Source organism: Pinus tabuliformis, chromosome J (genome assembly GCF_031772625.1).
Source record: "Pinus tabuliformis cultivar Carrire ecotype Pingquan chromosome J, CPIR1, whole genome shotgun sequence".
In the NCBI taxonomy this organism is placed as follows: domain Eukaryota; kingdom Viridiplantae; phylum Streptophyta; class Pinopsida; order Pinales; family Pinaceae; genus Pinus; species Pinus tabuliformis.
This window is the reverse complement of record NC_142295.1, coordinates 1,360,775,867-1,360,801,345: the sequence shown is the minus strand read 5'-3', so window position 1 is coordinate 1,360,801,345 and position 25,479 is coordinate 1,360,775,867. Positions and strand designations below refer to the sequence as shown.

Below are 25,479 nucleotides of genomic sequence, written 5' to 3'. Positions count from 1 at the left end.
CTCGATCTTGCTTAGATCCTTCTTCTTGCCTTTTTGACTGGACTCGACCTCTCCTTGGCCCTTCTTGCCCTTGGCCTTGCTACTCTTGCCTGCCAAGGCACAGTTCTCTTCATCCTCTGTCATAATTGATCTCCCTTGCTAAACTGCCCCTCACTGCAACTCTGATCACTAACACGACTTCCTCAGCAAAACTCGCCCCAGAAAATCGAATTCTTTTATCAATTCAGTGTGTCTCTAACTGACCCTCAAGCCTCCTCTTATACTTTTCTTGTTGACGAATCAACGGCCGAGATTAAGTCCCTAATCAACAACTAAGATTAGAACTAGCTTGATCCGCGTCACTTAGAACTTTCTCACCCATATTTTATTAATACACGTTAATATTTTTATTTTCCTAAGTTTAGACTTAAGAACCCATTAAAAATATTAATTATTTTAATAACTCTTCATCCGGGTGGAATTTCTCCAAACGATTTATGGGTCTTGGAGATCTCATGTGCCTTAGCCTTTCCACCAAATTTCATGGCTAGAGCACATTGGATGCTACCCAAAATTAACACGTATCCAGTCAATCCAAAACCTTTCCCAATTTGGAAATTTCTCTCTCACACTAACAACATCCTGGAACCCTTTCGACGACTTGTGAAGTCCAAAGTAAGGCAAAACTCACAAGATCATGATTAGACATAACCACACCAACCCCACCTAGTTCATCTCATACCTGAGTGAACCTTGTCAAATATGGGACGATGGGTTCATCCTTGCTCATCTAGATATTCCTCAACTTCTCCTTAAGAGCAAGCTTCCTAGTATCACTAGTACTCTAATACAACTTCAGGATTGTATTGTACATCTCATACATTGTCTTCTTCTCATGGATGTGCGGCACTATATGACCTTTGAACCCTTCTAGCGTTATCCTCTTTGCCTTGATATCATTCTTATTATGTTGGGCCAATTGCTGAGAGCCTTGAGGTCGTGTTATCGCCTACTTGAGGTACTCTCCCACCCCATTATCTTCCAGCACTATCGTGATCCTCCCTTTCCAAGCTATGAAGTTTGATGCTCCCTCTAGAAAGTGATCTACTCTCAACCCTTGGTAAGCCATACCGCTTCCCTTGAGAGCTCTCTAAAAACTTGCCCACTAACAGTCTTGTAGTCCTTCACAAGAACTGTACTTAGGGCCTCTAAAACTGCCTCTCCTAGCAGACCAAATGTCCTTCTCTGATCTGCACTTAGGCCTCCATTTGACACCTATTAGCAGCCCTCCTCACTGCTCTTAAGATGCCAAACAAATCTCTGTCCAGCCTGGACTCTATCCTCTAGCAACAAATCAACAGGAAAACATCAACAACATACTTTTTCTCACTCCTAGACTGGTGCATATTGCTGTAGGGTCTGCAGCCTGGTTAGGGCTGCTTATTACTGCTCCAAAAGTCCCTTCTACAACTGCAGCCTTCTTTCCTCTCCAAGCTCCCTGCCTTCGCTAGTTACTAGGCTCCTTCCAACATTGTTTTAGGCCTTACAGCCCCCTCTAATCCTGAGGTACAGGGCTCGGCCTTCTCCCAAAACAATCACAGATAATGCAGCCTGAATCTGAGGTCAATACCACACTTGTTCAGCACAAAAACCAGCCCAGAAATAGTCCTTTCCAACTCAGCCTTGCTGTTGATCTACTTAGCCCTCAAGACAGTCACAAGAAGCACTAAAACAAGTCCTCCTTCCCTTAGCTTGAGTTGCTCCTGATCTGCGGCCTACTTCAGATGCTTTCCTTATGAATTGTTGCACACGAATGTGCTATCTTTATTCTGATCCACGCTCCAATACCATGTAGAATTTCCACGAAATTCTGATCTGCTGATAAGAACAATCTGAAAAACACTTTCTTTTCTTACAAACACAGAATTTCTCTACTCAATTTGCAGCGGAATTAGGAACAGAAATAGAACAGTCACACAATTCAAGACATAATTTTTTAATAGGGAACCCAGCTGGGAAAGCACTCTGCTTGATGAGAATTTTATTGATAGCAAAAACTGAGCAATTGATACAATTGCTTCAATCTGAAAGACACAATTGTCTTTCCTGCTTGATCTAAGCTTGAAACCCTTGCAAGACTGCTGATATTTGTTGCCCTCTACCAACCTGTGCACAAGCTTCACCTGGCACACCTTTCTCTCACAAGCTCCACACACAAACTTGTGCTTCCTATTGCTTGGTCTCACCAACTCGTGCTCACCAAAACAATAATTAAGCTTGTGTCTTCATTCGTCCTTTCAAAATCAATTCGAACAGTTAAAATTAGTGAGTTCTGTGTTTGGAAAGTCGAACTGATGCTTTTCTAGTTAACACAACTTGTTAACTAGTTCCTCCTAAGATTTAAGAGCCTAACTCCACTTGTTCTTTCAATTTGCAAACTAACTCACACAAGAAAATCAAGAACTTGACTTTCAATTTCAACACATCAGTTAACTGCCTCATGCACTCCTAATTTTTAGGGAAACTCCTAAATTTTAGGAACTCGACCATGCACAAAAAGGGACTCAACTTTGACTCCTTGAATTAAGGCACAAATCAAGGAATCACTTTTCTCGCTAACTTCAACAAGTCTGACCTGTGTCTACAGTCCTATTACCCAAACGACCAGATTATGCACTCAAGCTGTCCCAGTGAATCTGTGGAAGGCAGACCATTGCTTGATTCATGAGTGCTTAATCTTCTTTAGAATTGGTTGTGATCTTCTTGTTTACAGTATCCTTTCTGGAAAAAAGTTGCTACAGGTGCCATTCCACAGGTCTGAAATTTATATATTGGCACGAGCGATCAGCAAAATCTCTGTAGCCATGTCACTAGTCCAGACTCCACATTAGGCCAAACTGTTACAAAGCCGGAAACTTTACACCTTCTTACTGTTGCATATGCATTTATCCATGTGGAAGTTTTCTCTACATGAAATAGTGCACAAAAATGGGTTTCTGAGATGGACCCCCAACACCATGTCCTGCAATTGCCATTGCTGAACAATGTAGAATAGCAGAGGCCTGCGGCACAAGTTTAAAGGTTAATGAGCACTTCCACTATATTTTCCCTCTCAAGTTTCAATGTTTGTCTTATGAAGTGCCACACTTACATAATTCAGCCCTAAATTCTTCCATATATCCTTCATTTTCTTGATGATCTTATATATTTGCGGCTTCCTCAGGATCATCCTAATCTAGCTCTAAGACCTTTCGTGAATTCTTCGCATTTTCAGAAAGATGAAGACAGAATTGATTAATGGCCAAGATGTTGCATGCATCTTTATCAATCATGAATTGTGACGTCCAATACCAGAAAAAAAAATTCAATTAAAACTTCAAATGAAGTGGTGCTGGTAGGGTCACAGAGATCATTGATTTGACATGTTCCAAGAGACTCGATGAATAATTTCACCAAAGTAGCTTGGTGGGTGATGCCCTCTCTCGAAACATATGAGATGAATTCAGTTATATGATCAAGTACGAATAATGGATTACAATTAAATCTTTGGATATCAGGGAATGTCTCACACACCTTCCAAGGAGCCATTCTTTTGACTTTTACATAACAATCAAGAGTAGGGTCGCCAAGGTGAATTCAAAATGCCTTGAGATATGCTTGCTTCACCCTACAAGCATTGTCTTTGAGGTTCAACGGATAACCAAGGCTTCATTATCCCAATAGAGTCACCTAATAATGCTTTATACTGTCGTTAGGGAAGAAGGTAAATATTTCATAAAGGTAGACTCACTTTGTCCCCGACAATGGCGCCAAAATGTTATTGGAATTTCTAAGTCTAACCCACTAGAAACCCTTCATGTACTTTCTGATTTATTCCTACCTACTTGTTTTGTTAATTAACAAGTTATTTACCATGTAAATATTGGAAATAAATTACAACTACATGCTCAACACATTACAGATCATCAACTGTAGGAAACAGAAACAAGCACACAAGTGACACCATTGTTTTTGGACTAATGTCCCCGGAAAAACCCAATGCGGGAAAACCGATGCAACTATCTGAGGGTTTGATTTATTAAGCAGTTTCATAATACAATCTGGGTGCCAAATCTGGCTCACCCAACAAAGAAAAATATCGGCAGTAGTACCTCTCTACTCGGAAGCAGATATTTCGACTGAAACCCCGGATAAACACTCTGGCAGCTCCACAGCTCCAATCTGCCCCACGAAACCCCAGTGTCAGCCTCTAGGGACTGCATCAGCCTCTCTCTGGCCCAGCGTTAGCCCAGCGTCACTCTGGCTTGGCCTGAGTTAGCTCGTACAACAAGTACTAAGCTCATACAACCTTCAAGGAAGTCCTCAAGTTGAGGGGAAGAGAACTAGGGCTTCCCTCTTGGAGCAAAACAAAGGGCAAGAGATTTTATGGATGAAATTTGAATGGATGCCCATCAAACCTGGAGAAAAGGTAGCCTAGACCCTAAGCTTGATGTTTAAACTCTCAAATCACCAAAAGACTTCCTCCCTAAAATATCGTTGCAAGCCCTATGTTTTTGCCCTAGCCTTAAAAGGACCGATTTTAGGGGAGAAAATTATGGAGAAATTTTGGGATTGATCACCAATGACTTGGACTAGTGCCTTGTCCTTTAGGCATATGGAGTCAAGGATGAAATAGATAAGCTAGATCCTTTCTAAGGAGGCTAAAAATTGATGCCCTAGGTATCAACTTTTAGCATTTACCCACTTCAAAAGAAAATGGAGTTTGATGGAGAGATTAAAGATTTCCTCCACTAGGAACATTCATTACATGTTGTACAATGAATAACATATGCAATACTCAACTAGATAGCCTTTCAAAATTATTTTTCAACAATTAGGGCACAGAAAAGCATAACTTAGAAGCAGCGATTTCATACATTAGATAACTTTAAGATGGAGAATATTCAACAATAAGCACTTACAAGACAACATGTAGTATATCCATCCATTATCCAAAGACAATGAAAAATAGTTTCCAAATATCGAAATGCATCCAATAGACCTCTTATAGCCAAGAAGGAACAAGTGCGAAAATCCAGTGTGATGATGATGAGAGACTCAAATGAGGTCTTTCTTATTTATACATGTCCAATCAAGTTTAATTGTAGCCTAAAGCCGCTATTAGTTGTCAAATGATGGGCAACAACTAAATGTGGTTACAAGCCAACCACATAGCCAATGTAAAATCATTAAGATAAATCCACAAGAGGGCCGAAATGTCGATGTCATCACTGTGTGGGCCTCTTGGAGGCATGCACTGAGCTCTCTTTGTGCCAAAGTGAGTCAAGAGGGCTCCATAAGTCATCTACTAGGGGTTGGCCCCTAGATATCCATGCAAATCATCGTGTGGACCCCAGTTTTGTGTTTGGCGCACAAAATGGGTCTCATGGGCCTCTTGGTGATAGAATACCTTGTATTTACTCCAACGTTGAGGGCTCGAGGATGATGCTAGCCCTCCCATGTATTAATAGTGAGACAACCCTCATTTGGGCCTCAAATTAGCTACCAAAACCAGTATATACTGTGAAAATTCCTAGATCTAACAATCTCAGGGATCCTACTGCAACCAGTTGAATCTACTTCTCATAGATTGTAAATAACATTACAAACTTATTTCAAATTTCTTCATGAAACATCGAAGCAAATTACTGAAGCAACCTACACCAATTTAATTATGATTCTGAAAACATAGAAACTAAGCAAGGAAAATAGAAACACATAGGACACAGTTATTTTTGGACAAAAAGTCCCTGGAAAAACCCAATGCGGGAAAACTGGTGCAGCAGCTCTAAGGGTTTATTATTATTAAGCAGTAGCAAAATCTGAATACATCACTGAATACCTCACAGGGTTATTCAGTTACAGAGAGAAATATTGGCAGAAGCCTTGTGAGTTTTACCTCACACAATCATTAAGAAATCCTGGCTAGTCCAACCCCAAACTGAAAGCCCCTCGATTTTTCTGGTTGCCTCTGCGCAGTGTCTGTGTCAACCCAGCATCAAGCTCTTTGGGTGTTGCGTCACTTCTCTAGCTGGTCAATCAGTTGCCCGGGAAATTCGATTTCTGCCTCCTGGTCTCACACCCCGGCTCTTAGCTTCTGAAAATTGAATTCCTCTGTAGATTTCGGACTCCTCTATCTCCCTCTGTGTTGGTTCTGCGTGGCCCTTTTGGCCCTACATCAGCCTCTACGTCAAGGCTTCTGGATCACTTACTGCCTCTCTCTATTGATGTATCTCCAGTTGAGAATCTCTCTCTCCAAAAGTTGTTATCCCTGCCCCTCAACTGCAAGAGATCTCCTCAGATTTTTCTCCTGAGAAATTCTCACTTCAAAAAATCGATTTTCTCTATCTCTCTATGTGTTTTCCAAATGACCCTCAAGCCCCTTCTTATATCTTCCTGTTGGACAACCAACGGCCTAGATTACATCTTAATCAAAGGCTCAGATCGTTTTGGCTTGATCCGTGTCTTTTTCTAGAAGTTTCACCCCTGATTAGATTAATACCCATTCATATTTTAATTTTCCTAGCTTTAGACTTAGGAACCCCATTAAAAATATTAATTATTTTAATAAAATCACTTCTGGGTGGAATTTCCCAAAACGCTTTCAGGGTTCTTTGGAATACCTGTGCCCAAGCCTCCTTACAAAATTTAAGGCTTAGAGTACATCCGATGCTACCCCAAATCAACACTCCCTCTTAGCGAGGAATATGCTCTAGCAATACACTGCCTCTCTGCATACTACTCTGACTCTGAAGCATCGTCTCTGCACTGTTGATGTCTGACTTGTTGTCCACCAACTACTGCGTTGTTGCTGCTATTGTACTGCTGCTTTTGACACTACCACTGCCAATGCTACATTTGTACTACAGCTCCCTCTCAAACGCTGCATCTGTTATGCTGCTAGCACTGCCACCTCTAACACTACATCGTTGAGAGAAGCAACTAAAAACACCCAAATCTGGACAAGTATCTAGTGGATACACCTCGGTGTTGAAATCCTTACTGCTGCTAGTTCCATGCTCTCTTCTGAAGCCACTGCGCTACTGAATCTCTACACTGTGCCTCCTTGCACTGTTGCCTCTCTACTCTGCGTTGCTCACATTCTGGTGCTACTAACCACTGCGTTTGTCAAATCAACACTCCATGGCATCAACTATAACTCCACCATCCCACTACTCCTGATCATGGGCACCTGTAGCACAGTGATGATCCAAGAGGTGGGCTCCTCAGGGATCCTGCCCATCTGTAGTCCTCTTGACTATAGCTCCAAATCAGCCCACCTCCCTCCTGGAGGCATCTCGGTTGCCATAGCAAACTCCTCCTCGTTGATCTTCACCACTGCAACCTTAGGATCATGCTTCTCATCCTTGTCCTTTTTCTTCAAAGGACACTAGGATGCATAGTGGCTCATCTCACCACATCTAAAGCACTTCACCTTGGAGACGTCCTTCTTTCGTGTCTGTTGCCGCTGTTGTCCCTTCAATGCAAGAGTGGTGTTATCCTACTCCTTTACTTTGGGCTTCGATCCACTGTTGCTGCTGCTCCCGTCAAGTTTGACCTTGAGCATGTCTCTCCTCAGCTCGTCTTGTTTCAGAGTTGCCCACATCTCGTCCCAATTTGGCAACACTACTCTGCCCAGGATACTCTAGACAAAGATTTGCACTCATCTGAGACGAAATTTAGAGCCAGTCTCACTAACTCCGAATCCTGAGGTGTATGTCCTGCAACTGATAGTGCATCACGGGTTTCCTTCAGTTTTGTGAGGAACGGATTCACACGTTCTCCCTTTTGCGTCTGAGCAGATCTCAACTTCTGCTCTAAGTACATCTTCCACTGCTTGGAAGATCCCTAATACAATGTGGCCAAGGCACCCCACATCTCCTTAGCAGTTCCTTTGCTAGCAACGTGGCACACCACGTGATCCTTGACTCCATCCAGGATCATCCTTTTCGCCTTAGCCATCTCAACTCTGTACTTTTTCAGCAGATCTGCATCCGCAGGGACAGCTACCACACTATCAACATACATCTTAAGGGCATGCTCATCTAGAAGGAAAGTCATTCTAGCCTTCGAGATGGCATAGTTGGAAGCCCCATCCAACTTGTCTTGATTCCTCAAACCACTGGTTTCCATATCCTCTGAAAAAAATGTTGAACAACTCCCTCTTTCTCCCTACTACGTAGCTCCTAAGCTGCCTTACGCACTCCCTGATGGAGTTGGTACGTTGCTGCTCCTCTACTACTAACCAAATGAGAAATGTTGATTTCCTCATCAAGAAATCACTAAGTATTCCCTCACTATGTGATCTGCTTCTTCCTTCTAATGGCTTTTCTGCCTAGCACTCAGCTTGCTCCTAGGCTGCCTTACGCACTCCCTGATGGATCTGGTAAGCTGTTGCTCCTCTGCTGCTAACCAAATGAGAAATGTTGATTTCCTCAGCAAGAAATCACTAAGGAAGTATTCCCTCACTATGTGATTTGCTTCTTCCTTCTGACGGCTTTTCTGCCCAGCACTCAGCTTGCAGAAAACTGCGTCCCTCTAGCTCTGTGCAACTCCCTCTGCCTCGACAAATTCTTGATCTAACAGTCTTACCTCTCTATCAGCTCACTCAGAGAGAGACACCCACGAAAATACAGCCCTCTTGGCTAGAATTGCGAAATCCCTTAGGGGATTCGAACTGTTGTTTGTTGCAGCAAGTTGGCCCTTGCTTCAGTGCTAGATCTGCTCTTCCTGTTTCACATCAACAGCTTTGATACCATGACAAAATTCGTAGATATAACAATCTCAAAATCCGACTACAACCAGCTGAATCTACTTCTCCTAGATTTTAAATACCATTACAAACTTATTTAAGATTTCTTCATGAAATATCGAAGCAAATCACTGAAGCAACCTACACCAATTTAATTATGATTCTGAAACATAGAAACTGAGCAAGGAAAATAGAAACACATAGGACACAGTTATTTTTGGACAAAAAGTCCCCGGAAAAACCCAATGCGGGAAAACCGGTGCAGTAGCTCTAAGGGTTTATTATTATTAAGCAGTAGCAAAATCTGAATACCTCACAGGGTTATTCAGTTACAGAGAGAAATATTGGCAGAAGCTTTGTGAGTTTTACCTCACACAATCACTAAGAAATCTTGGCTGATCCAGCCCCAAACTGATTGCCCTCGGCTTTTCTGGTTGCCTCTGTGCAATGTCTGCATCAGCCCAGTGTCAAGCTCTCTGGGTGTTACGTCACTTCTCTAGTTGGTCCATCTGCTGCCCAAAAAATTCGATTTTTGTTTCCCGACCTCTCACCTCGGCTCCCGGCTTCTGAAAATTGAATTCCTCTGTAGATTTCAGACTCCTCTCTCTCCCTCTGCGCTAGTTCTACGTGGCCCTTCTGGCCCTGCGTCAGCCTCTGCATCAAGGCTTCTGGATCACTCACTGCCTCTCTCTGTTGATGTATCTCCAGCTAAGAATCTCTCTCTCCGTCCCTGCCCATCAACTGCAAGAGATCTCCTCAATCGATTTTCCTCCTGAGAACTTCTCACTTCAGAAAATCGATTTTCTCTATCTCTCTGTGTGTTTTCCAAATGACCCTTAAGCCCCTTTTAATCTTCATGTTGGGCAACCCACGGCCTAAATTACATCTTAATCAAAGGCTCAGATCATTTTGGCTTGATCCGTGGCTTTTTATAGAAGTTTCACCCCTAATTAGATTAATACCCACTAATACTTTAATTTTCCTAAGTTTAGACTTAAGAACCCCATTAAAAATATTAATTATTTTAATAAAATCACTTCTGAGTGGAATTTCCCAAAACATTTTTTGAGTTCTTTGGAATACCTATGCCCAAGCCTCCCTGCTAAATTTAAGGCTTAGAGCACATCTGATGCTACCCAAATCAACATATACTGCTAAGTCGGCTCGGGGCACACTAGTCCAAGTGCATCATCTTGTGAATAATGTGGGGCAAGGTGCAGACCACTAGGGTGTTGTGGCTGCCCATGATGTGGAGTGATGGTATGCAAGTGATAGAAGTCCCATGGCTTCAGCACTTCACCTGTAGGGTGTCATATGCCCCTCTCGTGAACTTGGGCCACAGTTAAGTTGCCCAACCCGTGATGAAAACCACCTACCAATCACACATAATGTCAAGTGCTAGATCTTCACCATTATGTACAATTAATCATTAGTACATCTAAGTGAACCAATCTTGTTAATCAAGTGCATATTGAGACTTCATATGGGGATTCTTTTCCAAAGTTGGGGTTTTGATCATGTAATAGTGTTACCTGTTGAAGAATCTAGGGCAATTAGGTGTAGAGTGATTCTTCTTCTACTTGATAACAAATTGTGAAGCCTCTTTACAAGTTATCTTAGCTTGATCTTCTTCTTATTATTAGTGTGTGTGTTTCATCAAACTGCTACCAAAAACATAAAGACAAGAACACAAATGTTGGCTCTCTGCCAGAGCCAAAACCTCTCTTCTCTTGAGAGGAAAACCCTTCGGTAAGTTTCTCTTATTGAAGCTTCTTATTGATCAATGCCAAACCCTAGACCCTTGACTAGGTTATCCTCCAAGCACAAGTCAAGTCTTTCCTCTATTTTGTACTTTGTTCCCAGCACTTTGTCCTCCTTCTTCGATCTTTGTCTAGAGATAGTTCTTGCTCATGTGATCTTCTTGATGTGATATGCTTCCTCTTTACTTAGAGATGATCTTCCCTCATGAGGACACCCTTCCCTTGATCCAATGAGGTTCTTCTTGAGATAGGTCTGCAAACTGGTGTAACTAAACAACAGCCCTAATTTTGCTACGTGTGGTAGGAACCCTAGAGAATTAGGGCTCTTTTCCTTCACTAGAGAGAGAGACTCCTTCGCTAGACTTGGGAGGCCTTGTAAACTTGATCTTTCACCAATGATAATTCATGAACTGTTCTCTAGTTGTTGTTATGCCGCAGATTTGCCTTACTGTTCTTCGCACGTGTGACTGTTTCTAGCCCTAGAAATAGTCCCTTTACACTTCGGTCTTCTTCCTCCTTTCTTCGCTTGTCTTGGAGACCCTTAGACTTGTCTTTTACCTTCACTTTCTCGACTTCTACCTTCGCTGATTTCAGAGCTTGATTGATTGACATTGAGAGGGAGTGGACAACCTCTATATATAGAGGATTGTCCCTCCTTTAGGCCGACTTGAGGCCGACTTGCTGTCCTTAGGCCGACTTGACTATTTCTTCATTATTTTCTTTGTTTTGCTTCTTGAGGAGGACATTGTTGCATGGAGAGGACTTGCACTTGTCTTGGAGGTATTCCTTTGACCTTATATATAAAGTAACATGCCCTCTAAGGGTCTTATATAAATATATTGACCTTTTGACTTCCTAGAAGCACTTAACCATGTGCTTGACCTACTTCAATGAGCAAGAAACTCATTGACAAATAATATAAGAATAATATTTCTCTTCTTGAATAAATACAAATATCAAAAGTACATTTATGAAGACCGAACCTAGTTACACTTTCTTCAACACTCCCTCTTAACTAGGGAGGTATTCATACAACATTACAAGGTCTTTGGCTATGTTTCAATCTAGAAGAATTCACATAAGAGAAACTGGATTTGCAATCCATCTGTTATAGCATCATATCAATCAGCATTGTCATAGTACAAGGCCTTGACTAACAGCTCCATCTCTTCATGAGATCACAAGCTACAATGTTGGCGAGACCAATGATTTATAGACACCTTCATCATTGTCTCTCGAGGTAAATACCCACCTGGGTGTTCTCTAAGTATGACCTTCTAGGACTATTCTTATCTTGGGTTCCCAGCCCTCAAAGAATATCGGTCCTCTTGCTTACTCTTGTCTTGGATGCCCTACACATCCTCAAAGAGTATCAGATGCCAAATGATTACCTAATCCTCCCATTCTTTCTAAGTGAAGACAAGAATGTTGTGTATATCTTGTGTTTACATTTTCATTCATGGCCTTCATCTAGACTTCCAATTGTTAGTCTTGATCTAGTGTATGACACGTGAACTGGAAAAACACAACTGCCACTCCTTTGTAATCAGGGGTGATCCAAAACTTCCTCTTGATCAAGAACTTGTCAGAGCTCCCTCTTAACTAGGGAATCTTTCATTCATCAGCAACTTCTTCTTCGTGGGTCCTTCAACTGCTTGATCTCCTTCGTTTCTTTGATGTCATGAAGTCTTTGGTCGAACTTCTTCTAGGTAGGGCACCATCCATCGATCACTTTCCTTCCTGGTTTGTCATGCCATTGCTTCCTTCATGGAAAGTGGCTTTCTTGTCACACATTAGGTTTTCTTGTCATCTGGCTACTTCTTTGTCATTTGTCCAAGCTTCAGAATACACTTCTCATGGATGTTTCGTCGTACTTGCTTGTTTACATGCTTCGACCTTGTAGCCCATCATGACCTCATCTTGATATTGCTTCAACATTGCTTTTGCTTTGCTGGATGGTTTCTTCATCACGACATCTTTTGTAAAGTAGAATCAGTTATCTATACCTTTCATATCTCCAAGACCTTCATAGGTGTCAAGAGTCCTTCATTCCTTGTCAAAGTTGTCCTGCCTTTTTTTGGGAGATATCTTCAAAGTATCTTGTCAGATAGTGATTCTCGATGATCATGGTGTTCTTCACATGCTTGATCTCTTTCTTCATTTACTTCTCTTTGGATAAATTGGTCAACCACCTTATGCTCCTTGTGAGAGCACTTCTTCATTGCTTGCTTCCTGGACTAGTCAGCGTTTCTTCTTGCTTCTTAGTCAACAATCTTATACTCCTTATGTGAGCATATCCTTTTGTTGACCTTTATTGCATTTTAGTACATGCCTTCGAGCATGTCATTGGTGAAAGAGATTCTTTCCTACTTGATCATGTTATAGAAATATTCCCATGACTCAATAATATACAAATGATAACATGACTAAACTTTGATGCATACATACCTCATCTTAATTCTCCTTTGATCATCTTAGCTTCATTTGGTTGTCCTTGGTGTGATCCTTCTTGCTTCATCTTAGCTTGCTTGCATATCATCTTTTTCTTGAATCCCATGAATGGGATTCCCAATGAGACATCTACTTTGGTTCATGAATCTTCTTTTGAAGATTCCATCCTAGGATCTTAAAGACCTTTGCCTTGCAAATGTTTCTTTTCTTTTGATGATGGAGGTCTTCTAATATTCTTAATCATGATCAATTTTTCTTTCATCGTGGACGAGGTCCAATACTAGGTATGCTCCTTCTACATATGAATATCTTGAGCTATATCTACCATGCTCCTATATTCTAGAAGTTATTTCTAACCATGCATTTTGTTCTCATTTGAATGGGATTCCCAATGAGACATCTACTTTGGTTCATGAATCTTCTTTTGAAGATTCCATCATAGGATCTTAAAGACCTTTGCCTTGCAAATGTTTCTTTTCTTTTGATGATGGAGGTCTTCTAAGATTCTTAATCATGATCAATTTTTCTTTCATCGTGGACGAGGTCCAATACTAGGTATGCTCCTTCTACATATGAATATCTTGAGCTATATCTACCATGCTCCTATATTCTAGAAGTTATTTCTAACCATGCATTTTGTTCTCATTATAAATGCTACTTCTTTATGAGTATCTAGAATTCTATGTACTTCATGCTTCTATATTCTAGAAGATGTTTCTAGCCATGCAATTTTTATTTTATTCCTACATGCTCCTATCCTACTCAAAACCTTGAAAGAAGACTTGAAGTAAAGAGTTTGACTTAGTCATAGTAGAGATCTAGAGGATCTTCCTTCTTTTGCTTCTTTTCTTCTTCTTTCACCTCTTGAGTCATGTGAGCTTCTTCCCTCTTTCTTTTGTTGTTGTTGTCCTTCTTAAGCTTAGGACAATTCCTTTTGTAGTGTCCATATTCTTGGCATCCATAGCATTGGATTTTGGACATGTCTTTGTTTTTTGTTCTTCATGACCAAAATTTTCCAAATTTTCCCTCTCTCTTGGCCATGGTAGCAAATGCTTGCTCCTTTGATCCCACATCTTCTTTTGCTTTAAGTCTGGTTTCCTCTGTCTTGCATAGAGACCACATTTCACTAAGCGTGGTTGCTTCCTTCTTGGCATATATGCTTGATGTGAAGTTGCCCCAATCCTCAAGTAGAGCATTGAGTACTACAGTTGTCATTTCTCTGTCAAACATGACTTCCCCAAGCTCTTGAAGTTGATCCCTCATCTCAGAGATCTTCATGAAGTAGGGAGTTATTCCTTCCTTTGATATCTTCATCTTGTACAATTCATTTCTTAGAGATATCGATTCTCTGGCTGTGGATACCAAAAATAGCTCTACCAGCTTATCATCAATTTCTTTTGATGTCTTTGATAGATTCTATTAGAATCCTTTGAGCTCTTGTCTCATCCTTATTATACTTGGCTAAGGCTTGAGTTTGTTCCTTAGCAGGGATAGTGATATTCCCTTTGACATGTTCTAGGAGTTCATTCTCCTTGAGAAGTAAATCAATCCTCTTCTTCCATGCAAGAAAATTATTTGGTACCTACCAATTTATTGCTTTCCTTGCAAAAATACATTGATGTATATTCAGAAAGGGACATATACTTACTTGATAGATTTTGAGATGTAGTGGATTTGCTTTCTCCTTGAAGACTTGATGGCTTGCTTTCCTAGGATCTTGATGTTCTTCAAGTTGCCTTCTTCAAGTGGACTTGCTTAATGAAGATATTTGCTTGGTAACTTGTAGATAAATGACTTCACAATTTCAAGGAAGACCAAAAGCTAGTTGGGATATCAAACTTCCTTGTATGGAAAAGAAGGATAGACATTGTCCTCGATGTGAATGAAGTCATTGATCGTGGGAAGGTCACCAAGCCATTCGAAGAACAAGGATTGTTGACTACATGGAAAGGGATCTCAAAGCTCAAAAGATTCTTAAGGAAACTATCAAAGATCCACTCATTTCCTATATAACCAAGTTGGAAACATCTAAAGATATATATGATAAGCTGGGAGAACTTTTCTCCAGAAGCACGATAGAAAAGATCTTATCACTTAGATTTGATCTTCATAAATTGAAAATATCAAAGGATGAAGGGATATCGTCATGTCTCTCTAAGGCATCTCAAATAAAAGGTCAATTGAAGGATCTAGGAGAGATAGTATCAGATACGAAGTAATCTCTGCTATTCTAAATGCATTAACTGATGAACAAGGTAACCTCAGCTACTAGGGAAGAGGAAGCTATCCCATTCATCAGATTATGGTCTCTCTGCAAGGCAGAGGAAGACAAGATGAAGAAAGAAAGTGACAAAAGATCAGATAGAAGGGATGTTAAAATTGGCAACTAGGGCCAAACTCCATGTGGGCCATCTTATTTATGGCAGTTGATATTTTTCTTGGATCCCTCTCATCGAGAGGTGTAGGATTGATCTAAAGATCATCTGATTCTGAAAAGTACTCATAGAGTTATGAATTTATTTGTGTTATAAGACAATTCGTCAAGGTCAGCCAGCGACTAAATAACACCCACATGTGCTCAACGTTTTAGTATAAAAGGAGATAACATGAGGGTCATTTGACACACACTTCACTCTTGATTTCTCTCCACTTGTTCTAGGTTTTAGTGGAAGAGAAATCTAAGAGAGGAAGCCCTAAATGCAGAAGGTAAAGAGCCCTAGACGCAATCAAGAAGGAGGGCTACACGCTGCCTTGGTCTCTAGAAGTCTTAGACGTAGTAAGGAAGGAGCCCTAGCACTACGCATGACCTAGCTGCAGTCTTAGATGATCTACACATGACCTAGGTATTGTCCTAAAGGGGTCATGGGACAGCGTGGGAATTCAGGGACTGTTTGGAGGGTTTTTTTTAGGGGTCTGAAGTGCTGGAGAAGGGATTGAGTTCACTTGTTGTCATACCGCAACCATAGGGATTGTTTTAGGGTCGTTTGGGAGGAGTGCAAACTCTTGGAAGAGCTGCCGCAGTTAAGAGGAGGCTTGATGTAGCAAACCGCAACGAAAGGAGGTAGGCCAAAGTTGTTGGTGAGGGCTAGACTGCCCAGAAATTGCAACGTAGGGTCTCCTCCCCTCTTACAAGGGTAACCGCAGTAAAGGAGGACACTTCTGGGCAGATTGAAGGGTTGTTAGGGACTATGTTTGGGTACCCTAACCAGTCCAGAATTGCAGCAGTCGAAGGACTCTAGAACAGCGAGTTGAAGCATGCATTTTAGTGTGCAGCAAAGGTCTGTGGTAGGCCACAGGCCTAGCCACTCCAAAATAGACTAGCGTGGAAGTGTTAGGGGCTGCCATATGCCCAGAACAACAACATGAGGAGGCAGCCATCTACCTTGACTAGGCCGCAGTTCAAGGTATGTTTTGGGCATGATTGTTGGGTTGTTGTAGGAATGGGGCAGCAAGAAATCATAGGAGCAACAATGACTAACAATGGGACAGCAGTATGGCGAGCATGGTGCAGCAATGCCACATGGGACAGCAGTGGCAAGCATGGTGCAGCAGTGCCACATGGGACAGCAGTGGCAAGCATGGTGCAGCAATGGCACATGGGACCGCAAGTACATGGTGCAACATGGTGCAGCAATGATACTTGGGACAGCAATGATTGGTGCAGCAATACATGGTGCAACAATGGTTCATGGTGGAGAAATGGTACATGATGTAGTACAGTGATGGGTACAGTCGTGATTGGTGAAGCATGATGAGATGCAACATAGTGATGATGGGTGCAGCATGGTGCAACACGATGAGGTGCAGCATGATGATGAGGAGCAGCACAACAATAGGTGCAGCAAGGCGATGGAGTTACCATGGAGAATCACTTGAAGCAGTTGTCTTCAACTGAATTCAGCTACCTCGTGTATCATCTTCTTAGAGATGATCTATGCTCTTATTTAGATAAGTCAAGTGTTGACTTCTGTTGTATATGTACTATCTCTCTCTCTCTGCTGAACTATTGAAGAACATATAAGAAGAATTGATCAAGGGTTTCCCCACATTGGGGTTTGTCCCTGGCTAACGCCGCATCTTGTGTCCTCTTGTCTTGGCTTGTCTTCTGTGATCTATGTTTATGTTCTATCTACAATTTACTTGAATGCTGATGTGATTGCTAATTTGGAAAAGATATTGAGCTAACTATGATAATTGAAATAAATTGCTCTAAGCATAGAACATACCTAAAATTAACAAGGGAGCAATTAGTGTCAAAACAAAAAGGAAAATTTGGAAAGTTTGGTACTCCAAAGAAGAAAAGGAAGAACATGGCTAAGGAAAGATGATATGGTTGTCAAAATCTTGGGCATTATAGAAAATATTGTCCTAATCGTAAGAGGGGCGGGGAAGAAGACTATTGTTAAAATTGGCAACTAGGGCCAAACTCCATGTGGGTCATCTTATTTATGGCAGCTGATATTTTTCTTGGATTCCTCTCATCGAGAGGTGTAGGATTGATCTAAAGATCATCCAATTCCGATAAGTATTCATGGAGATATGAATTTATTTGTGTTATGGGACAATTCGTCAAGGTCGGCCAGCAACCAAATAACCCCCACTTGTGCTCAACATTTTAGTATAAAAGGAGGTGGCTTGATAGTCATTTAGACACACTTCACTCTTGATTTCTCTCCACTTGTTTTGGGTTTTAGTGGCAAGAGAAATCTAAGAGGATGAAGCCCTAGACGCAGGAGGAAAGGAGATGTTTTGGCCGCAGTCAAGAAGGGGTACGCTGCCCTAATGTAAAGAAGCTCTACGCTAAAGGAGATAACTTAACGTTGTCATGATGAAGAAGGCCTTAACGCAATGGAGAAGGCTTCTAAACGCAGGTCTAGAAGAGACCTACAAAGTTGATCTATGAGGCCCTAAGTCAGCTGTCACAATGTGCCCTAGTCGCAGTTGAAAGCAAGATCTAGCAGTGAGGAGGTCTGGCCGCAGTTCAAAGGAGACATCTGGCAGCAGTCTAGGAGGCCTTATACGCTGGAAAAGGAAGACTCCATTCCGCAGCAAGGAGACCCTATACGCAGCAAAAGAGGGATGCCCTAACCGCAGTCAAGAGAGGCTCCTCATCCGCAGCAAAAGCAAGATCTAGCCGCAAATTGAAGGGAGATCTATCCACTGTCTAGAGGAGCTTCAATACGCAGCAAGGTAGCCCTAATCCGCTGTCATGAGGAGGCCTTAAATCCACAGTCTAGGAACCTTAGCCGCAGATCAAAGGAAGACCTATCCGCAGCAAGAGAAGAGCCCTAGCCGCAACAAGAGAAGAGCCCCAGCCGCAGCAGAAGGAGCCCTATAACAGCGTGAAGAATGAATGTGTTTGAGTGTTGGCATGTGCTGTTAATTAGGCAGAGTTTATGAAGAAGACAACGTTGCTGTCTAGGACTGTTTGGGTGTCGCAACTGTGTTAGGGAGATAGGTAAAAGCATTGGGCTTGAAACTACCTCAAAGGGACAGCGTGGAGGGCAGCATCTCATTGGAGGACAACCGCAGTCATTAGGAGCAATTCTGGGCCAGTTTTGATGGGTTGTTAGGGACTGTGGTTAGTACCCTAACCAGTCCCAGAATTGCAGCATTGCAACATTGTCAAGTGTTGACATTTCTATAGGTTAAATGTTGTTGCGTTAATGATGATTGGACACTATCTGGGATATGTTTGCTACAAGGGTTGCTATGTGCTAGGCCGCAAGCCATAGCACCATAGCAAGGGCTGCTAAGGGCAGTCAAGGGTGTGCAGCACAAGTGTATCAAAGTGCAGCACTGTGATAATGAATGTTGCAATGAGATGCAACATGATGGCCACAGTAAGGTATAGCTTGATGATGCAACACAAGGAGGTCCAGCATGATGATTCGGTACAGCACAGTGAGGAGCAACATGGTGATGGAGTCACCTTGGATCAGTGGAAGCAGTATGCCTTCTACTCAGCTCAGATCAACTACCTCATATGCTATCTTCTTAGAGAATATCTCTGCTCTTATTTTAATAAGTCAAAAGGTTGACTTCTGATGTACATGTACTATCTCTATCTCTCTGTTGAACTATTGAAGAACATATAAGAAGAATTGATCAAGGGTTTCCCCACATTGGGGTTTGTCCCTGGCTAGCACCATATCTTGTGTCCTCTTGTCTTGGCTTGTCTTCTGCGATTTATGTTTATGCTCTATCTGCATTTTACTATCATGCTAAATGTGACTGCTAATCTGGAATTGATATTAAGGTAATATGGAAAATTGAAGTAAATTTGCTATCAGCATAGAACATACCTAAAATTAACAACTATTCTACTAAAGAAGTGAAAGAACCTGAGACAAAGAAGCGCAAGAAGGAAGAAGCAAAAAGATCTCTACTATGACTGAGATTATCTTCTTCATTAGAAGGTTCCTTTTCACTTGTAAGTTATAGATAGGAAGCAATGTAAATAAGATAGGATGCATCAAATTAGAAAGAAGCATCGTGATAGAAGCATTAGAAGAGCTCATGACATGGGAAGCAAAAAGTATGTCTGGCACAAATCCTATTGATTACAAAGAATAGGAAGCTCTTAGGAAACCTCATTGATACTTATAGAAAGAAGCAAGAGGTCATCATCGACTGGGATCATCATAGTCAATAAAGAAAACATTTGTCGGGTAAGGATATGAAACATCCTCGAGTTTATCTAATGGAATCCTTATCAAAGGATTCACCGATTTAGAAAGGAAAGAAAGGTTTTCATCAGGAATTCCAACTCATGGGATTCAAGGGATGATGGTATAATGACATAACGGGAAAGCGGGTCTAAAGGAAGAAGTTCCTTTGTTCAAATGAAGTTGCTACAAGAAGTTTGGATGATCAAAAGGAAGATGAGGTATATATGCTTACATAGATTATTATGAAAGTCATGTCATATGGTTGCAGATAATATGGATCACCATTTCCATCCTGGGAAATTAGATCAAGAGAAGAAAGGATGTCCTCCTCCGAAGGATTGCAGCAAAGCATAAATCGCACTAGATGAAATCAACATAATATGTCCTCATATGAATCATGAGGAAACTGGCTACAATCAAGGAACTCTGATTGGAAACTCCTAGGAATGAAGAGTGTGAGAAAAGAGAGGAAGAGATCATGATAATATGCAACGATGGTAGAAGGCATTCAACATCCGAAGTCCAAGAAGATTTGACTAGAATATCTCCTGGAAGGATGTGAAGACTCTCATAGGAGTCAGAAAAAGATAGAAGACCCTTGACAATGGATATCTGTGGGAGATGTCTCAATCTGCATGCAGGATGTTGATACTTACAGGAAGATGTCATGGTGAAAGATCATCACAAAGGTAATCTTGATTTGATGTGTTCATTGATTATTTTTGAACTAATATCTAGATGAGCTTATGTAGAACTGCCAAAGGGAAATCTGTGGATGACTTCCAAGTCAACCATATAGAAGGATGTAATGTCCCTCCGAAAAATATGGCATGAAAGCAGAATGACATAAAGCAAAGCCAGATGGAAAATTTGATGGATCACTTTTTGATGAGTTGAGGACATGACTGACTCATGGACAAAAGTGATGGATGATATGTGCCCTATGTAGAAGTTCCCAAAAGATGAAGACTCCTTGACAAAGAAGAAATTCATGACATCAAAGGAAGGAGCTCTTCAAGCAGCTAGTTGTTTCAGGATCTCCACATGAGGAGTTGCGATAGGTCCCTGGTTAAGAGGGAGCCCGAAAAGAAGTTTCTTACTTGAAAGAAACTTGGAAAATTCCTAGGCAAGGAGCTTAGGTACATTCCTTTAAATGGAATATGTCCTCCTAAATTGAAAAGGAGAGATAGATATGTCATTTTGTTCTTCACCTTGGAAAACATGATGTAGCATTGTGTAATCATTTGGCATCTGATACTCTTAGGGGATGAGATAGGGCATCCCATGAATGAGTAGTCGTGGAGCACCAATATTCTTTATGGGACTAGGGAGTCCAAGAAAAGAATAGTCCTCATGGAGCATATCCTGAGAGAACCCGGGTGGGGTATGTTCTGAGAGAGACAATGATGAGTGTGTCTATAAATCATTGGTCTCGCCAGCATTGTGCTCTGATCTTGTGGAGAGATAGAGTTGTTGGTCAAGGCCTTGCTATATAACAATGATGGTTAATATGATGCTATACAAATGAATTACAAATCCGAATTCTTCTTGAGAGATTCTTCAGATTGAGAAAGTCCAAATACCATTATGAATACCTCCCTAGTTAAAAGAGAGTGTTGAAAAGTGTAACTAAGTTCGGTCTTCATAATGACATGCAATTATGATTTTATGTAATGAGATGTAAATAAGAAAAATAAAATTATTATATTGACTTGCTTCATGGGTTTCATGAGCAAGGGATTTTGTTTTTGAGTCAAGACTCCCATTGAGAGTCTTTAGGATTTATTTTTCATCTAATCATAAAATACTAGAGTCATTGTCATGTAAATGAAGTCATGTTACACTTTGTAAAAGGTCTATCTTGTCTATGTAAAGTATCCTCCAAGAACTTGTCATCTATCCTCTTCAAGTCGGCCTACAAAGATGGAAGAACTCTCTAGATGAAGTCGGCCTAACTCCAACAATCATGTCGGCCTAAAGGTCATATGAAGAAGTGTATAAATAGCCCAACTCGGCCTCATTTGAAGACACACCTTGGACAAGTAACTCGACTTGCAAGAAGTGCGAAGAAAGGGAAGAAGCAAAAGTGCGAAGAAGGAGGAAAACAAAAGTGCGAAGAAGAGAAAGAAGATTCTTCTAGGTAATGCGAAGTTAGGGTTTCTTCTGGATCAGCGAAAAAGAATTTCTTCTAGGACAGCGAAGTTTCTTCTGGGCAATGCAAAGTTAGGGCAGCAAGAGAAGGATTCTTCTGAGAGGTCGAAGTAAAGATCTAGACACCGAGTTTCTCTAGAGGAAACCAGTGAAGACCTAGAGACCGAGATTCTCTAGGGAAAGCCGAGAAGGAGCAGTAAGAAGGATAGAGACCGAGTTTCTCTAGAAGGAGTCGAGGAGAGCAGTTCTAGATCAAGAAGAAAGGCGAAGGAAGGAAGAGGTAGAGCATCAAGGTTAGTGACAAGATTCTTGGGAGGATACTAGAGTCAAGGGTCTATGTCATGGTCTTGGTACTTATCAATTGAAGATCTAGAAGAAGAATTTTGATAGGGATTTCCTCTCAAAAGGTGAGAGGTTTTAGCCCTACCTAGAGAAGCCTACATACTGTGTCACTTGTCTTTTATTATGCACACTGGTAATTGTCTTGATGAAAGAACACATTAATAAGCTAACAAACAAAAATAAGTAAATGTGAATCACAAGCAATTATCAAGCAAAGAAATTGTTAACTTTGAATGCCCTAGATTTCTCAACAGTGATCATCCCCTGCCATTACAAGGAGATGGAGCAGACCATCTCTTTTCATTGACTAGGGTTTACCTTTTGGTTTTCCTCCTTTGTGTCTTGTTTTGCTTCTTCTATCAAGGGGATCCCTTTGGCACTCCCTTTGGCACTCCCACATTGCCACTGATGTTTCTTTCTTTCTATGATGGTCTTTACTTTTCTGAAGTACGAGAAACAGGGAAAACAGATACACAACAAAAGCAAGCAACTGCTCATTGTCATTACATGACCTATGGAAATGATTTTTTTTATTTTGAATTGGAGAGCTCAAATTTAACTCCATGGTTATTAGGCACCCATGTGCTCACCATGGTCTGGAAGGTCTACGACATGGCTTAGGACATCTATTCCAGCTGCTTAAAGAAATATTTATACCAATTTGAAGGCAATCGACGAAGCAGTTTTCATTCTGATTTCATGGACATGATTAGGGAGTATGTTAGGGAAGTGGCTATGGATTAGAGGTCATCGGGTTGTAATTGAACAAACAATCATGGTTTGCAATCCGGAGAAGTCATTTACTATTAACTAGAAACACCGGTACAATGTCATCTATGTTATCGGAAAAGGGAAAGAGGAACCGGGCAAGAAACATCGCTAGAGGTTTTGCAGGATAAGAAAAGTAAACCCACCCACTTCCAGCGTACAATATACATATAAAATTGATTCTTAATGTTCTGGTGCACTGTCAAGACGGGAATGATAATAGGGGAAGGAATGGAGTGAAAAACGATTCTCCTAGTCAGATTTCTCATAACATAGATCCAGAATTACCTCAACCAAGTGGGGTTTTGCAAACCGGGGAATCGGAGCTTTCCGTGGTATAAATCTAAAGCATTAAAAGGACTGAGTTTACAAGGCACTGAAAATGCTGAGCACACGTATTTTCACTGCACTGTAAATGCGTTTTGTCCAGTGCAATGCTCACCTGTTTTCCGCTGAAGAACTTCAGAACAGCACTCAAACGAAGGTCGGGACAGCAATAGGAAACCCATTTAATGGCCGTCAGCTTGCTGCGTTGGCCATCCAATCCAAGCAGCTTCCGTGCCAGCGACCCATCACGAGTCTGCTCAGGAAATGGCGGAAGAGCGAACCACTGTTTGGATTTGCGCTCTGGGGTTTCAGTACCATCTGACCCTGCGGCTTTGGTGGTTAATCCCAGAATGTAAGAGGATTGTGCCGAGCAGCGGGCTGTCCAAATCCTGTAAACTAAGGCAAGCCTTGTAGAAGAGAGCATTCTTATCACTAGTCCTGACGAGGCGAATCAGCCAAGGCTTGCAATCAATATTCCATTTTCAAAGCATCCATGAAGTTTTTGCTTGTTTTCTTCCTCCACGTGCTGATCGTGTCTCTTGCAAACCCATAAATACTTGTTTAGTAGGCTATGTTTGTGAAGCTGGTGGTATTTGTATTTGAACATTAGCGAATTTGGCGGATATCCGATCTTTTACGGAATTCATTTTCTTCTCGCCTAAGAGCGAGAACTTGAGAGAGTTTTACATTCCTTAGTTTGAATTTTAACAAGCCGGTACAGCGTTCGTCTAATTTAAAAAATGGTTAAATCTTAAGATGGGTTAAAATGGAAGTCTCTAGAAAGTTGACAAAAATAAATTATTTTAAAGTCTACAAGGTTAAAGATAGCTTATGGGACATAGTGCTTCTTCATCTGCGTGGTGTATTTGGCCATTTTTCTATGAAGCTTCAAAATAAATGCTCTCAACTTCTCGACAAACCCCTCGCTAAATAGATTATCCCAAGAGCTAATTGTCAGCGTATGTGCGTAACTTTCCCTATTGTCTTTGAAGGCCTCACATTCTAAAATGAAATGTTTTTATGTTTCCACTTTTCTGAAATAACAAAAAATGCATACCCTTTCCTCCCACACTTCCGTTGGCCTTTTCCAGCGCCCTGTTTCACAACGGAGTTGATGAGAATTAGTCCTTAATTTAGCAATAAGAATTTTGGCTCTCTAAGATATATTGGCATCTATGTATGCTTTTGGTTGATGATTATAAGTGGGATTAAACACTTCAATATGGTAATTTTTCTTTCTTTCTAGCTCCTTATCCCAAGTATGTTTGTGGAACTTTTCCATAAAAAAAGCTTTTATCTCTTTGTTGTTTATGGGACATGCGTTCAAGCAAATACACCATTTACTAAACCATTTTTTATTTTGTTGCATCCAAGTTGCTCTTACACAATCTATCATTAAAGACAACCTTAGGCCATCTACCCTCTTCCATTTGCTCAATTTTTTTTAAATACCTTATGACTTGCACCATAACAATTGCTTCAATAGGAGCAGTCCCTGTTTCACTTAATAAGATATCATAAGGAACTGCACTTTTAATCTTAAATTTGTTTGTAATCAAACGCTTCTGAATTTTCTCAATTTGTCTCCATTGCATGTCGGAGGTACTGCTAGCCCACAGTTCACAACCATAGAGAATCACCGAAATCACTAGAAGCCCAAAAAGAGTTTGAGTGGTTTTCCAGTCCCATAACTCTGCCTCTCTACACCTATTTGAAAAGCATAAAATGCTTTCCAACCCCCCAAAGTTCTTTTCTTTCTACAACCATTCCAATTTAGATTTTTGTTGAAGTCAATTCCAAGGTATTTGTAATTCGCAACTTCTTCCAGAATGTTGCCTTCAAAGTAGAACTTATGCTGGTTATGTTTTCTTTTCTTAGAGAAGACCACTACTTTCGTTTTGCTGATATTGACCTGCATCCCCACACTTCTACAAAAATACTCAAGGGATAGTAAGTGCTCTTGCAAACCAAGAGCCGATTTAGCAATCAGAATAAGGTCATTTACATACAAAAGAAGCCTTATAACAAACTTGCACAAATAGATATCATCACCCCCTTGCAAATTTAACCATTGTCGATATATAAACCAAAAAAGGTAGGAGACAGTGGGCAACCTTGCTTGACCCCGATATCGCTTCTAAAACTTTCAGAAATGTCTGCTGAAGTTCTAATTTTGACTTTTACCTCTTCATACAGCCTATGCATAGTTGCTCTCAAATGTTTAGGAACCCCAAGTTCC

At 41.0% G+C, this 25,479-nt stretch overlaps 1 protein-coding gene across 4 annotated transcripts in view; it reads right to left on the bottom strand.

Moving 5' to 3' along the window:
• Positions 1 to 23,917, bottom strand: part of LOC149232442 (RNA pseudouridine synthase 3, mitochondrial-like) — a 142,357-nt gene extending 118,440 nt beyond the window's left edge. Inside the window, exon 1 of one of the 4 annotated variants that reach the window (XM_089379414.1) lies at positions 23,356 to 23,917. In XM_089379414.1, coding sequence (XP_089235540.1) covers positions 23,356 to 23,664 — 309 coding nt within the window. In that variant the 5' untranslated portion in view covers positions 23,665 to 23,917. The remainder of the gene's footprint in view (positions 1 to 23,355) is intronic. The other 3 variants (XM_089379411.1, XM_089379412.1, XM_089379413.1) reach the window with 3 other exon arrangements.
• Positions 23,918 to 25,479: the final 1,562 nt, after the last annotated feature.